Source organism: Canis aureus, chromosome 1 (assembly GCF_053574225.1).
Source record: "Canis aureus isolate CA01 chromosome 1, VMU_Caureus_v.1.0, whole genome shotgun sequence".
Lineage (NCBI taxonomy): Eukaryota > Metazoa > Chordata > Mammalia > Carnivora > Canidae > Canis > Canis aureus.
Window position 1 is genome coordinate 850,766 of NC_135611.1, and position 13,678 is coordinate 864,443.

Consider the following 13,678-nt stretch of genomic DNA (forward strand, 5'->3'; position numbering starts at 1 on the left):
GCCTCTCATAAATAAATAAATAAATAAATAAATAAATAAATAAATAAATAAATCTTTTTAAAAATACACTGATGAAAGAAACTGAAGATAACACAAACAAAATAGAAAGACGTTTCATGCTCAAGGATTGGAATAACAAATATTGTTAAGAAGGCTATACTACTCAAAGCAATCTACACATTTAATGCGATCCCTATCAGCATAGCAATAGCATTTTTCACATAGCTGGAACAAACGATACTAAAATTTGTATGGACTTACAAAGATTGAAAATAACCAAAGTTGTGTTGAAAAAGAAAACCAAAACTGGAGCATCACAATTTCAGACTTCAAGTTATTTTACAGAGCTCTAGTGATCAGAAGAGTATGGTGCGGGCACAAGAAGGAGACACATAGATCAATAGAACAGAATGGAAAACTGAAACAAGATACAAACCTGTAACTCTATGATCAATTAATTTTCAACAATCAGGAAAGAATATCCAATGGCAAAAAGGCAGTCTCTTCAACAAACGGTGTTGGGAAAACTAGACAGACACATGCAGAAGAATGAAATTTGACCACTTTCTTACACCATATGTGAAAAATATTTATTTATTTATTTATTTATTTATTTATTTATTTATTTATTTATTTATGATAGACACAGAGAGAGAGAGGCAGAGACACAGGCAGAGGGAGAAGCAGGCTCCATGCTGGGAGCCCAATGCAGGACTCGATCCCGGGACTCCAGGATCGCGCCCTGGGCCAAAGGCAGGCGCCAAACCGCTGAGCCACCCAGGGATCCCCCCAAAAATAAATTCAAAATGGATTAAAGACCTAAATGTGAGACCTGAAACCATAAAAAGAAGAAAAGATAGGCAGCGATTTCTTTGACATTGGCCATTGGATCTTCTTTCTAAATATGCCTCTGAGGCAAGGGAAACAAAAGCAAAAATAATCCATTTGGACTTCATCAAGATAAAAAGGTTCTGCACAGTGAAGGAAACAGCCAAAGCTTAAAGGCAACATATGGGCAGCCCAGGTGGCTCAGCAGTTTAGTGCCGCCTTCAGTCCAGGGCCTGATCCTGGAGACCTGGGATCGAGTCCCACATCAGGCTCCCTATATATACCTGCTTCTCCCTCTGCCTGTATCTCTGCCTCTCTCTCTCTGTGTGTCTCATGAATAGGTAAATAAAATGTTAAAAAAAATAAAAGGCAACATACAAAATGAGAGAAGATCTTTCTAAATGACAAATCCAATAAAAAGTATCCAAAATAGAAATCTCAACATCCAAACACGAATTATCCAATTGAAAATGGACAGAAGACATGAATGGACAACATCTCTAACAAGATATCCAGATGGCCAACAGACACATGGAAAGACACTCAGCATCACCCATCATCAGGGAAATGCAAATTAAAACCACAATGAGATGTCACCTGACACCGGTCATAATGGCTAAAATGAACAACACAAGAAACAACAGGCATTGGCGAGTATGGGGAGAAAGGGGAACCCTCTTATTCTGCTGGTGGGAATGCAAACAGGTGCAGCCACTGTGGAAAACAGTATGGAAGTTCCTCAAGAAGTTAAAAATAGAGCTACCCTACAATTCAGAAATGCACAACTAGGCTTTACCTAAAGGATACAAAAATACGAAAGGGTACATGCACCTTGATGTTTATAGCAGCATTATCTACAATAGCTAGTCAAACTATGGACAGAGCCCAAATGTCCATTGACAGATGAATGGGCAGAGAAGATGTGGCAAATATACACACTGGAATATCACTCAGTCATTAGAAAAGATGAAATGATGCCATTTACAACATGAAAGGAATTATGCTAACTGAAAAAGCCAGTCAGAGAAAGACTTATACCATACAATTGTATTCATATGTGGATTTTAAGAAACCAAATAAACTGGCAAAGGCGGGGAGGGGGCGGTTGGGGGTGATGAGAAAAGCAAACCAAGAAGCACATTCTCAACTATAGATAATAAATTAATAAATACCAGAGGAAAGTGAGGGGGGATGGGGAAACAGGGGATGGGGATGACAGAGGGCACCTGTGATGAGAACCGGGCATTGTATCCAAGTGTTAAATCACTATGTTGTACACCTGAAACTAATATACTGTGCTAACAAACAGGAATTTAAATAAACTTTTAAAAATAACAATTGTTAGTATTCATGAAACAGGTGTGCACAGAGACAAAAAAGAGAAAATAAATTGAATATCCATATAAAGATTATTTAGAGCCACAAATCCCCTCCTTATCTCAGCTCAAGAGGTGGCTGCCATAGCTATTCTCATCCCAGCAGATGCCTGAAGTTTCATTCTCTGGAGAGGCCTTGGACTTGGTGGAGCCAGGCCATCCTCGAACACAAAACCTAAATATAGTGCTTAAAACTAACTCACCGAAGATACTGGGAGCCCCAGATGCCAGGCACATGCCGAGACCCAAACTCTAACTGTACCCAGATAATAACAATAACTCTAAACTTAATCCTAACCTTAACCCAACCCAAACCCTAGACCTATCACTAACCGAAAACCAAACACAAACCCCAAGCCCCTAACACATACAACTGAACCCTAATGCCAACCCTAAGCCTAACCCTTAACCCCTAATCCTAACCCTAACCTTAACCCTAACTGGAATCCGAATCCGAACCCTAACCCGAACCAGAACCCCAACCCTAACCCAAACCGGAACCCAAACCCTAACCGAACCCTAACCCTAACCCGAACCTGAACCCTAACCCTATCCTAACCTTAACCTGAACCCGAATGCTAACCCTACTCTAACCCTAACCCAAACCCAAACCTGAACCCTCACACAAATCTGAACCCTAACCCTATCCTAACCCAAACCCGAACCTGAACCTTCATCTTATCCCTGCTACCCTAGCTGTGGTCATTCATCTTGTCTCAGGCCCAGCCATGTCTGCTTTGGACCTCTCTAGTCACTGACCTTCATCTACCATGTTAGATCAGGGCAATCTGTGTCCTCATGTCTCTTCCTACCTCCCTTCTCACCCATCTCCAGACCTGTTGGACCCAGAGCACCAAGGACACCGACCATGCTTGCATTCAGGGGACCCAACGCTATCAGCTGCTCCCAACGTCTAGCCCTCTGGGTTCCCCCTACGCACAATTGGTGGTAGTGATGGAGATGCAGCTGGATTCTGAGCTATACTGTCTGCTCATTTCACCTTCAAGAGAAGGAAAGAACTCTATTCATGAAACATATTTTGCATTTATGCTTCCTTAAAAAACATTTTCTTAGGGACTTTTATCCCAAAGTGTCTTCTATAATGCAAACGTTCAGTAATGAGATGTCTTTCAGCACATTTTCCTTTTACATGAGTCCTTATATGGGTCCTTAAAACAGATTGTGTATAAAATGAGGTGAGTAGTTTGCCATTTCTCTGAGGCTCAAAGAGCAGAACACACCTGACATTTATTATTGTTGATTTTTCCCACCTTTGTATCTGGACCCAAGGACTGTGAACAAAAGCAAGATGAATGTGCACACTTTGAAATGTCTACGGAAATCTGTAAAACCAAGTTCCCACAGAAAGGAGCTGAGGTTTGGCACAGTTCAGGGATCTGGGTGACAAAAATGGGGGACAGATAGCAAGTAATCAAAAGAAGGTATCACAGTGTCTAAAATCTTCTCTACCTGCTGAGAATGAGCCCTGGCTGACAGGAGGGAGCCACACCTGGACCTAGTTCCTCTGTTTGTGCTGCCCTCAGGCTTAGCAGAAAGCTGTGCTTATCCATGGATGTGCTGGCCATGGATGTCCTGGCCATGGATGTGCTGGGCCCTGATGTGCTGGCCATGGATGTACTGGCTAGGGACATGTTGGCTGTCATGTGCTGGCCATGGATGTCCTGGCCATGATGTACTGGCCATGGATGTCCTGGCCATGATGTGCTGGCCATGGATGTGCTGGCCATGGATGTACTGGTCATGAATGCCCTGGCCATGGATGTGCTGGTCATGAATGCCCTGGCCATGGATGTCCTGGCCATGGCTGTGCTGGCCATGGATGTCCTGGCCATGGATGCCCCCTATCCAGTACCGAGGGGACCAACTCCCAGCCCTTAACTGAGGTTTAACAATAATTATAATTACTTCTGTATTTATTATGACCTGTAACATGCTCAGTGCTTTGACTATATTCTCTATTTTAGTTTTTAAACCTCTTTATGGAGGTATGACTGACATAAAAAGCAGTATGTAGTTGATGTATGCAATTTGATCAGTTTGGAGATGGATTTATACCTGTGAAACCATCACCAAAATCTATACCATAAACATATCCATCACTTCTAAAAGCTTCTTCCTGCCCCATGTATTCATCATCATCATCACTGCCATCATCTGCATCATTTACATATGTGGTAAGAACACTTAACACGAAAGCCATCCCCTTAGAAAATTTTAACTTTGCAACACAGCATCATTAACTATAGACAGCATGTGGTACCGATCTCTTGCATACCATGCATACTTGGCAACTTTGACCGGCCCCTCTCTGTTTCTGTGGGACTGGCGACAGAGGAGGGAATATTGCTTCACGTCCTTGCATCCAGGATGTAGCACACAGTGGGTGTCTTCCTGTGCAGACCTCCAGCCTGGCTGGTAGCCACTCTGCTCCTGGCCAAGTCCCCTTGATCACATACATTACATCTCAGCCTGTCTCCCAGGCCCACCCATGGGTTGCAGAAACCTTTATCCGGTGGACCTCCCTCTGTCTCCATTTGCTTAGTACCCTTCTCTCCCTTCTTCCAAAGCTGCTCCCTGCTTTCCACTGAAGAAAGAGCTGGTGGAGTCAGACTCTGGTGATAAGGACACAGACAGAGGTGCCTCCTGCTGCAAGGGGGGCTGCTTACTGCTCCACACTTCCAATCTTCATAACAACCACAGGTGGGCAAGTACCACTATTACTTTCACTCCACAGATGAGGACACTGAGGCAGAGCAGGGGAGTTAAGTATCCAGCCTCATACATGATGAGTGATCAGAGCTGGAAACAATCCAAATGTCCTTAACCTATGAGGAAGATTCTGGCTCCAGCCCCCCATGAAATGTAGCCACATCCAAACCCAGGTTCTAGGAGACCCTGCTGGATCCTTATTATAAATCCCTTCAAGACTCTTAAATAATCTGTGCTGCCAAGTTACTGCAACCTCAGGCTGCAAGTCTGGGAAACACTGAAGACAGATTGGGAGAGCCTAGATAACAGAAGAGGAAGAAGGTGCTACCTAGTGTAAGAGCAAAAGGGCTTGGGGAGGGACGGGACACATGCGGCTGGGAAGGAAAAGTGTGTGGACCCTCTCACGGCCCCTTCCTCCACACAAGCTCAGACTCTTATCAACTCAAAAGCAGTATCAGGACTCTGCTCAACGAATGTCTGCAAAAGAAAACAAACAAAATGGCTAGTTGTTTTGAGTCACTGAGCCTGCGCCGTGAGAGGCAGACACCAGCATCACCTGCTCTTTCTGTAGCACATGTCTGTGCCCAGAGGCAGGTTCCCCAAGAAGTGTTCTGGACATTTGTCAACATTTTCTGCCCTTTTTCTCCACAGAGGAGGAGGCTGAGAATCACAGAACTCAAATTCCTCAACCAGGGAATCTACAAAAGGAAGTCAGAAGACATCAGTGTTGCAGAAGGTCTCCATTGCTGATGGGGCCATGGCTGAAGGGACTGGCCAAGAGCAAGACAGGACCCTTTTGCAAAGCTGCGGACCTGCACTGAGCTACCACCTTGTTAGTCACTCATTACAGCAATGTGCGCTGATGGCAGGCTTTTCAAAATGCAAGTCACTGGAAATAATACACATTTCTTAGGACTCCACCCAAAGAGGTACCCACCACTAACCTACTGACAGGTCTCCTTCAGCCTCAGGCTGAGCTGCTCTGACCTAAAGCTTCATCTGGAGTGGACATCATGCTACACATTGTCCCTGGACCTCCCGGTACACAGCTGGGCAACATGCTGAGAGCCTAAGGGAAGGTGTCTGTAGCTGGGAGAGCCTTCCGGGGATGTGGACTGGGAAAGGTTCTGGGCTTGGGGTAGGAGTGTGAGAGTGTGTCTTCATCAGACCTCTGCTACTCAAGGATGGTGCACAGAGCAGCCACAGCCTCACTGCCAATTGTCTCTTTCTAACCTAATACCACAGCCTATGTCACCAGTGAGTCTGGCACCAAACCTGCTAGCACTAAAGCCAGCAGCCACTAGATCGAGCTTTTTAGACTCCACAGCAGAGGAGGGAGGAGTGAGGTGGGGGTGCTGGGGTGGTCACTCTGAGCCCATGACAGGCAGATAACTCTATTCCTGACTTCTAAGGATGGAGCACTGGATGACCCATCATCAGTGAACAACAGAAGATCCTTAAACTTCGCCAAGGTAGAGCAGAGGACCACCTATGGGGGAATGGAAGAGGAAGGTGCTGGGATCCTGAGCATCTTCTGGAGACTGGTATTACCACATGCCCATGTTTCTCACCTTCGGCACCACTGACATTCTGGGCAAGATTGTACCTTGCAATGGGGGCTGTCCTGTGCATTGCAGGGTGGTCAGCAGCACACTCTCTAGACATTGCCAAGTGCTCCTGGGGAGAGAGGACAGGAGTTCTGTTGAGGAACACCTGAACTTACCCTGCTGCACAGACTTGGGCTCTGGCCTACCCTGAGGCTGACTGTGCATGCAGGACCCCCTCCTAGCCAGGCACTCCAGGAGGTGGGAGAAGGTGCGGGGGTGAGGGGCCAGGGTGTGGGGGTGGGGAGCAGCTGAGTCTCTGCTCCTTCATAGACTCTGCTCCATCCCACTTGGAATCAACAGGATGTGTTGACAGCTGATTCAGTGACACACATGAGGTTAACATTTCTCTTCCCTATGATCAGGATCCTAAAAACAATTTAACACTGTGTGTTTCATTATTAAATCCCTCTTCTTTCTGATGAAGAAGCCTTAAGTCCTCATGTATTTATCAGTTCAAGATTTTTAACTCTACTGCTCCTTCCACTGTGGATACTGACAATGGTGAGGTCAAACCTAGGGCTTTGGGGGAACATAGTTTTCTGGGCACTGCTGGGCCTTGGACCCCATGGGGGCCACAGGCATGACAGGAGTTATCTCACTTCCATCAAGGACAGAATTTTGCAGCTTCCAGCCCTCCTTCCTCATCTCCAAGCCCTGACCAGTGGTGCCCAGCACCTGCCCCCATCACCTGGAATGCTGTCCATCTTCCTTCAGCCCCTAGTTCCAGCTTCTACAGAAATCTAGGTGGGAGCTCTCCCCTCAGCATGACCACTGTTGGCTGTCAGTGAGGCCCATTCTCTACAATCAGCAACCACAGACCTACATGCAGTTTAGGGGATTTCTCTTTGAAAGAAAGCACCTCCGTGCATATTTTGCTCTCTCTGCCTAGAATTTATTAAAATTTGTATTAATAATAAACCATTATGTCAGGTCTTGTGTAGCTTCAAGACCAGTGCACATCCAAAACCTTTTGTCTGGAATGTTTTTTTACTGACTTTCTTCTGTGGGAATTTCTTGGCATTTTTGCCTTAGTTTGAAATTCTTTTTTTTTTTTTTTTAAGATTTTATTTATTCATGAGAGACACACACAGAGAAAGGCAGAGACACAGGCAGAGGGAGAAGCAGACTCCATGTGGGGAGCCTGTTGTAGGACTCGATCCTGGCACTCCGGGACCATGCCCTGAGCCAAAGGCAGAGACACTCAACCACTGAGCCACGCAGGTGTCCTTAGTTTGGAATTCTGTCTATATGTCTGGACCCCTAACCAGACAGGTGTTTCTCTTACAGGCAGGACTGTTACTCTGTATCTCTGTGGTTGTAGCTGCTGGCACGTATATAAGAGGGTATTTAGTGAAATGAAGTAAAAATTAAATTCTGAGTGATACAGTTTGGTAATCTGTGTTAAAGGATATTGTACTCCATGGCATAGTAATTCTATTTTTTAGGAGTCAATTCTAATGACGTAATCAGAAATAAGTGAGTTCAAGAAACACAGCTAAACATTGGAAACATCTTGAATATCCAATAATGGAATGATTAAAAGTGATGCGTATATTCATATATGCAGGTCTTAAAAACTGTATTTCTTAAGAACAGTGAATGAATATGTTCCTTAAATAACAGGTGAAAAAAGTAGGTTGCAAAACTGGTTTCACAGCATGATCACAATTTTGTAAAATATATGAATATATACACAGAAAAAAGAACAAGATAATATATACCAAAAAGTTAACAGAACTGACTGGTGACTAGTATAATTTTGGATGACTGCAACTTTTGTCTTTCGATTCTTTGTATTCTCCAGATCTCTTTTACAATGAATGTATTGTAATTTTACAATTACATAACTTATAAATTATTATTATTTATAGTATACTTTATAATAATTTTTAAACACCTATTTGGGAGAGCCCCAGTGGCTCAGCGGTTTAGCGCCACCTTCAGCCCGGGGCATGATCCTGGAGACCCGGGATTGAATGAGTCCCAGGTCCGACTCCCTGCATGGAGCCTGCTTCTCCCTCTGCTAGTGTCTCTGCCTCTCTCTCCTTCTGTGTCTCTCATGAATAAATAAATAAATAAAAATGGAAATAAGACACTTATTTATCCTGTCTTCTTAGCTTCTTCACAAATTCCTGAAGGGTGAGGATTTTATTTCAGCAGCTCCTCTTCCAGAGCCCTTTAGAAAAGAAGTGCTCAGTGAGGTTGCTAACTCCCTATTCCATCCACTTCCTTTTTTTTTTTTTTTTGAGTTTTCCAAGATAAGTTTGGTTTTTAAAAAATTTTTTTATTGGAGTTCAATTTGCCAACATATGGCATAACACCCAGTGCTCATCCCGCCAAGTGTCCCCCCTCAGTACCCATCACACAGTCGCCCCAACCCCCTGCCCACCTCCCTTTCCACTACCCCTTGTTCGTTTCCCAGAGTTAGGAGTCTCTCATGTTCTGTCCCCCTTTCTGATATTTCCCACTCATTTTTTCTCCTTTCCCCTTTATTCCCTTTCACTATTTTTTTATATTCCCCAAATGAATGAGACCATATAATGTTTGTCCTTCTCCGATTGACTTACTTCACTCAGCATAATACCCTCCAATTCCATCCACGTCGAAGCAAATGGTGGGTATTTGTCATTTCTAATGGCTGAGGAATATTCCATTGTATACATAGACCACATCTTCTTTATCCATTCATCTTGCGATGGACACCGAGGCTCCTTCCACAGTTTGGCTATTGTGGACATTGCTGCTATAAACATCGGGGTGCAGGTTTCCCGGCGTTTCATTGCATCTGAATCTTTGGGGTAAATCCCCAGCAGTGCAATTGCTGGGGCATAGGGCAGATCTATTTTTAACTCTTTGAGGAACCTCCACACAGTTTTCCAGAGTGGCTGCACCAGTTCACATTCCCACCAACAGTGTAAGAGGGTTCCCCTTTCTCCACATCCTCTCCGTCATTTGCTGTTCCCTGTCTTGTTAATTTTCCCCATTCTCACTGGTGTGAGGTGGTATCTCGTTGTGGTTTTGATTTGTATTTCCCTGATGGCCAGTGACGCGGAGCATTTTCTCATGTGCTTCTTGGCCATGTCTATGTCCTCCTCTGTGAGATTCCTGTTCATGTCTTCTGCCCATTTCATGATTGGATTGTTCGTTTCTTTGCTGTTTAGTTTAATAGGTTCTTCATAGATCTTGGATACTAGCCCTTTATCTGATACGTCATTTGCAAATATCTTCTCCCATTCTGTAGGTTGTCTTTTAGTTTTGTTGACTGTTTCTTTAGCTGTGCAGAGGCTTTTTACCTCGATGAAGCCCCAATGATTCATTTTTGCTTTTGTTTCTCTTGCTTTCATGGATGTATGTTGCAAGAAATTGCTATGGCCAAGTTCAAAAAGGGTGTTGCCTGTGTTCTCCTCTAGGATTTTGATGGATTCTTGTCTCACATTTAGATCTTCCATCCATTTTGAGTTTATCTTTGTGTCTGGTGTAAGAGAATGGTCTAGTTTCATTCTTCTGCACGTGGATGTCCAATTTCCCCAGCAACTTTTATTGAAGAGACTGTCTTTTTTTCCAGGGGATAGTCTTTCCTGCTTTGTCAAATATTAGTTGACCATAGAGCTGAGGGTCCACTTCTGGATTCTCTATTCTGTTGCATTGATCTACATGTCTGTTTTTGTGCCAGTACCACACTGTCTTGATGACCACAGCTTTGTAGTACAACCTGAAATCTGGCATTGTGATGCCCCCAGATATGGTTTTCTTTTTTAAAATTCCCCTGGCTATTCGGGGTCTTTTCTGATTCCACACAGATCTTAAGATGATTTGTTCCAACTCTTTGAAGAAAGTCCATGGTATTTTGATAGGGATTGCCTTAAATGTGTAAATTGCCCTGGGTAACATTGACATTTTCACAATATTAATTCTTCCAATCCATGAGCATGGAATATTTTTCCATTTCTTTGTGTCTTTCTCAATTTCTTTCAGAAGTGTTCTATAGTTTTTAGGGTATAGATCCTTTACCTCTTTGGTTAGGTTTATTCCATCCACCTCCTAAGATATTCTTTATTCCACCGTCCTTGCAGAAGACTTTCTTTTCCAGGTAGGCCTAGAGGTGCTGCCGACCCTCTACTTCTACCTGTGTTAAAGTACGCCTTAGGAGTTGGCCTCCCTGCAGAACCTGGCAGCTAGTATGGACAGCTGGAGGCAAGCCACTATTGGTTCCCGTATCGCCCAAGATAACGGCAAAAATCGGCCCAAATTAGAACCCTCCCCTGGTCATCTAGTGGAGGTAAACAGAATCACGGTGGGGGCGCGCATGACACAGAAGTTGCAGGTGCCCAGGTGGGAACGCTGCGCCCGGGGTCGGTGCAAGCTTCTCCCAGCGGCTCAGTATTGCGCTGACAGAGACGCGCACCTCCCGGGGAGGCGGTGGCCTCGGGGCGGGGGCGGGGGCGGGGCCTGGGACGCGGGGCGGAGCCAGGATCCTCTGGACTCGTGGGGCGCGTCCTCGGGGAATGGGGCGGGGATGGGTGGGCGGGCGGATCCTCGGGGCGCGGGGCGGGGACTGTGGCCCGGGTCCTCAGGCGCGGGCGGGACGCGGGCGCTTGGAGCTTTGGGGGCGGGTCCTGGGGGGCGTGGAGTGGGGGTTGGCAGCGGGTCCCGGGGACGCGGGGCGGGACGTGGGTCCTTGGGGCTCGTGGGGCAGGACTGGGGGCGGGTCCTCGGGGCGGCGCGCGCCGGCGTCCGCCCACCCCCGACCCGGCTCCTCCCGCGCGCGGCCCCTGGATCCCGAGGCGCGCGGCCAGCCCAGCTCGGGCCGCCGCACTCCGAGCGGCTGGGGCGGCCGAGCGAGCGCGGGCCGGGCTGGGCCGGAGCCGGGGCCGGGGCCGGGGCCGGGGCGGGGGGCGCCGCCCCCACCGTCCTCCTGCGGCCCCCGGAGCGGGGAGCCAGGGCGACGACGAGGCTGAGCGCGGCCGGAACCATGAATCGGAGTTTCCACAAGTCTCAGATTCTGCGCTTCTACGACTGCAGCGCGGTGGAAGTCAAGAGCAAGGTGAGCCGGAGCCCGAGCCGCGGTCTGCGCCCCCCTGCGAATGAATGAGCGGCCGCGGGCGCCGGGCGCTGCGGGAGGGGCCGCGGCCGGCGACAACTTTGGGGCGCGGGCGCCGCGGCGGGGTGCACGCGGTCCCCCCGCCCCTCCCGCCCCTCCCGCCCCTCCCGCCCCTGCACCGACACAAAGCCCGGCAGCCCGGGGTGCAGCTGGGGCCCGGCGCCGAGAGGGCCGCGCCGGCTCCGGACCCCGCGGGAGCCGCTCTTTTGTTCCACGAGCGGGAGGCGACCCGGCGCGCAGCACGGTGGGGGGCGGCGTTTCCGGGGCGACCCGGGGACTTCTCAGAGCGGGGCGGTCGCGAGCCCGGGGGGCCCGGGCCGGGGGGAGCCGGGCCGCGCCTCCCCCGTGGCTGCGGAGAAGCCTCGGAGCCGGCAGGGCGAGGGCGCGGGCGAGGGCGAGGGCGCGGGCGCGGCCGGCCGGACCCCCAGCCCCGCGGGCGCGCCCCAGGCCCAGGCTCTCCCGGCGCGCCCGCGGGGGCCCCTCCCGCTGCCCGCGCCCCGGCCCGAGCGTGCCCCAACTTGCGGGCTGCTGTGAGCGTTCGGGTAATTGGCTGATAGGATCTGGCGCTTCTGCCCTTTGCAGAGGCGGCTGCGAGGCTGCGCTTTTGTCTGCGAGGGTCTTGGCTGCAGTTTGTTCAGGGTCCCGGAGGAGGGGGCTCCTCGGGCCCTCCGCTGTGCTGCTGCTCGGGAGTCGGCCCTCTCGCCCTTTCTCTGTGCCTCCCGCCTCGGGGAAAGGGAGGCGGAGCGGCCTGAGGGGCGGGCGGGAGCGGGGCTCCGACCCCCAACCCCGCGCGGGGCGGTGGTGCCTGAGGAGCCCAGTTCGGCCGGCTCCCGCCCAGGCCACCCCTGCCGGCCGAGGGCAAGGGAGTCCTTGGGCAAGGGATTTACAGGGCATCTGCCGAGGGTGGGGGGCGGCTTCTCTGCGATGAACCCTGAGTTGCAGGATTTCATTCTCACCTTGGGGAGACAGTTTCTTTATGAACTCCTCGCTTCTGTTAAGGTCGCAGCCTTCCCCCAACGCTAATTCCGTGATCTGTGCCCGGAACTCTCCCCTTTGGCCCAGGAGTGCCCCCACCCTCCCAGATCAAATGTGCCCGCTGTGAGTTACTGAGGGAAGAAGCCGCAAGCCTGGGTGGGAGCTCCACACGACTGCTGGTTTCTTTAACAGGCTTGGGAATGTGGCTGATGAGAGCTTTGACCACTACCATAGGCACTGAGCACATGTGGTGGGTCTTTTTAAGTTTGTTTGTTTGTTTTTTTTTCTTTCTGAGATCATCATGGATTCACAGGCAGTTGTAGGAAGAACACAAGAGACTCCCCTGACCTGCACATTCGTGGTGTTACCAGCAAGCTCAGTGGAGATACAGAACCCTTCCATCAAGGGTAGCTCCTGCTGCTCTCCCACTGGCTATTTGATTCTAAGTGTAAATTGACTAACAAAGAACACTTTTCCTGAGTCACACAAGCCACATTCCTCGTGCACCGTGCACCGTAGCTACATGCACTTTGCGGTGGCTCTGAAGGATCAATCTAGAAGGACCCATCTGGAGGCAGTGCCCTTAATCCACAGTTCTGGACCGCTGGGATCATGCAGGCTGCTGGGAGGTAGAGAGGAAGCGCCTGTCTCTGTCTTCCCTCCAGAAGGGGAGTGGGGGCAGTGGATGCCCTGGCTGCCCAGCAGGCTGCCTCAGACTGCCCCCTCTAGCTCCCTAGTCAAAAAAGGGGGCTTGGGTTCAGGTTCAGATACAGTAAATGTTCCCCTGAAGGTGAGTGGCAGAGCTGGGGTTTTTGTTGAATTTGGGAGCATCCCTGGAAGGGCCAGACCAACATGCGTGGGCCCTGCTGAACGGGCTAGTTCAGCACACCCACCATTTTGGATGTTGGGGCTTGCCTTGCCGTTTGTCCAAAGTCTTCCTGGCTCTTCCCTCTGTGTACACCTTCCCACTGACCCCCTAAAAAATTAGTATTTGCTACCATGGAATCCATCTCTGCTGGGAGCATTTACTGCAGCTGCTGTTGTCAAAATACAGGAAGCAA

The 13,678-nt window shown here is 48.9% G+C and overlaps 1 protein-coding gene across 1 annotated transcript in view; it reads left to right on the top strand.

Moving 5' to 3' along the window:
- Window positions 1-11,390: 11,390 nt before the first annotated feature.
- Window positions 11,391-13,678, top strand: part of PARD6G (par-6 family cell polarity regulator gamma) — an 80,984-nt gene continuing 78,696 nt past the window's right edge. Inside the window, exon 1 of the mRNA XM_077870257.1 lies at window positions 11,391-11,585. Within this exon, the coding sequence (XP_077726383.1) occupies window positions 11,514-11,585 (72 nt within the window). The 5' untranslated portion in view covers window positions 11,391-11,513. The remainder of the gene's footprint in view (window positions 11,586-13,678) is intronic.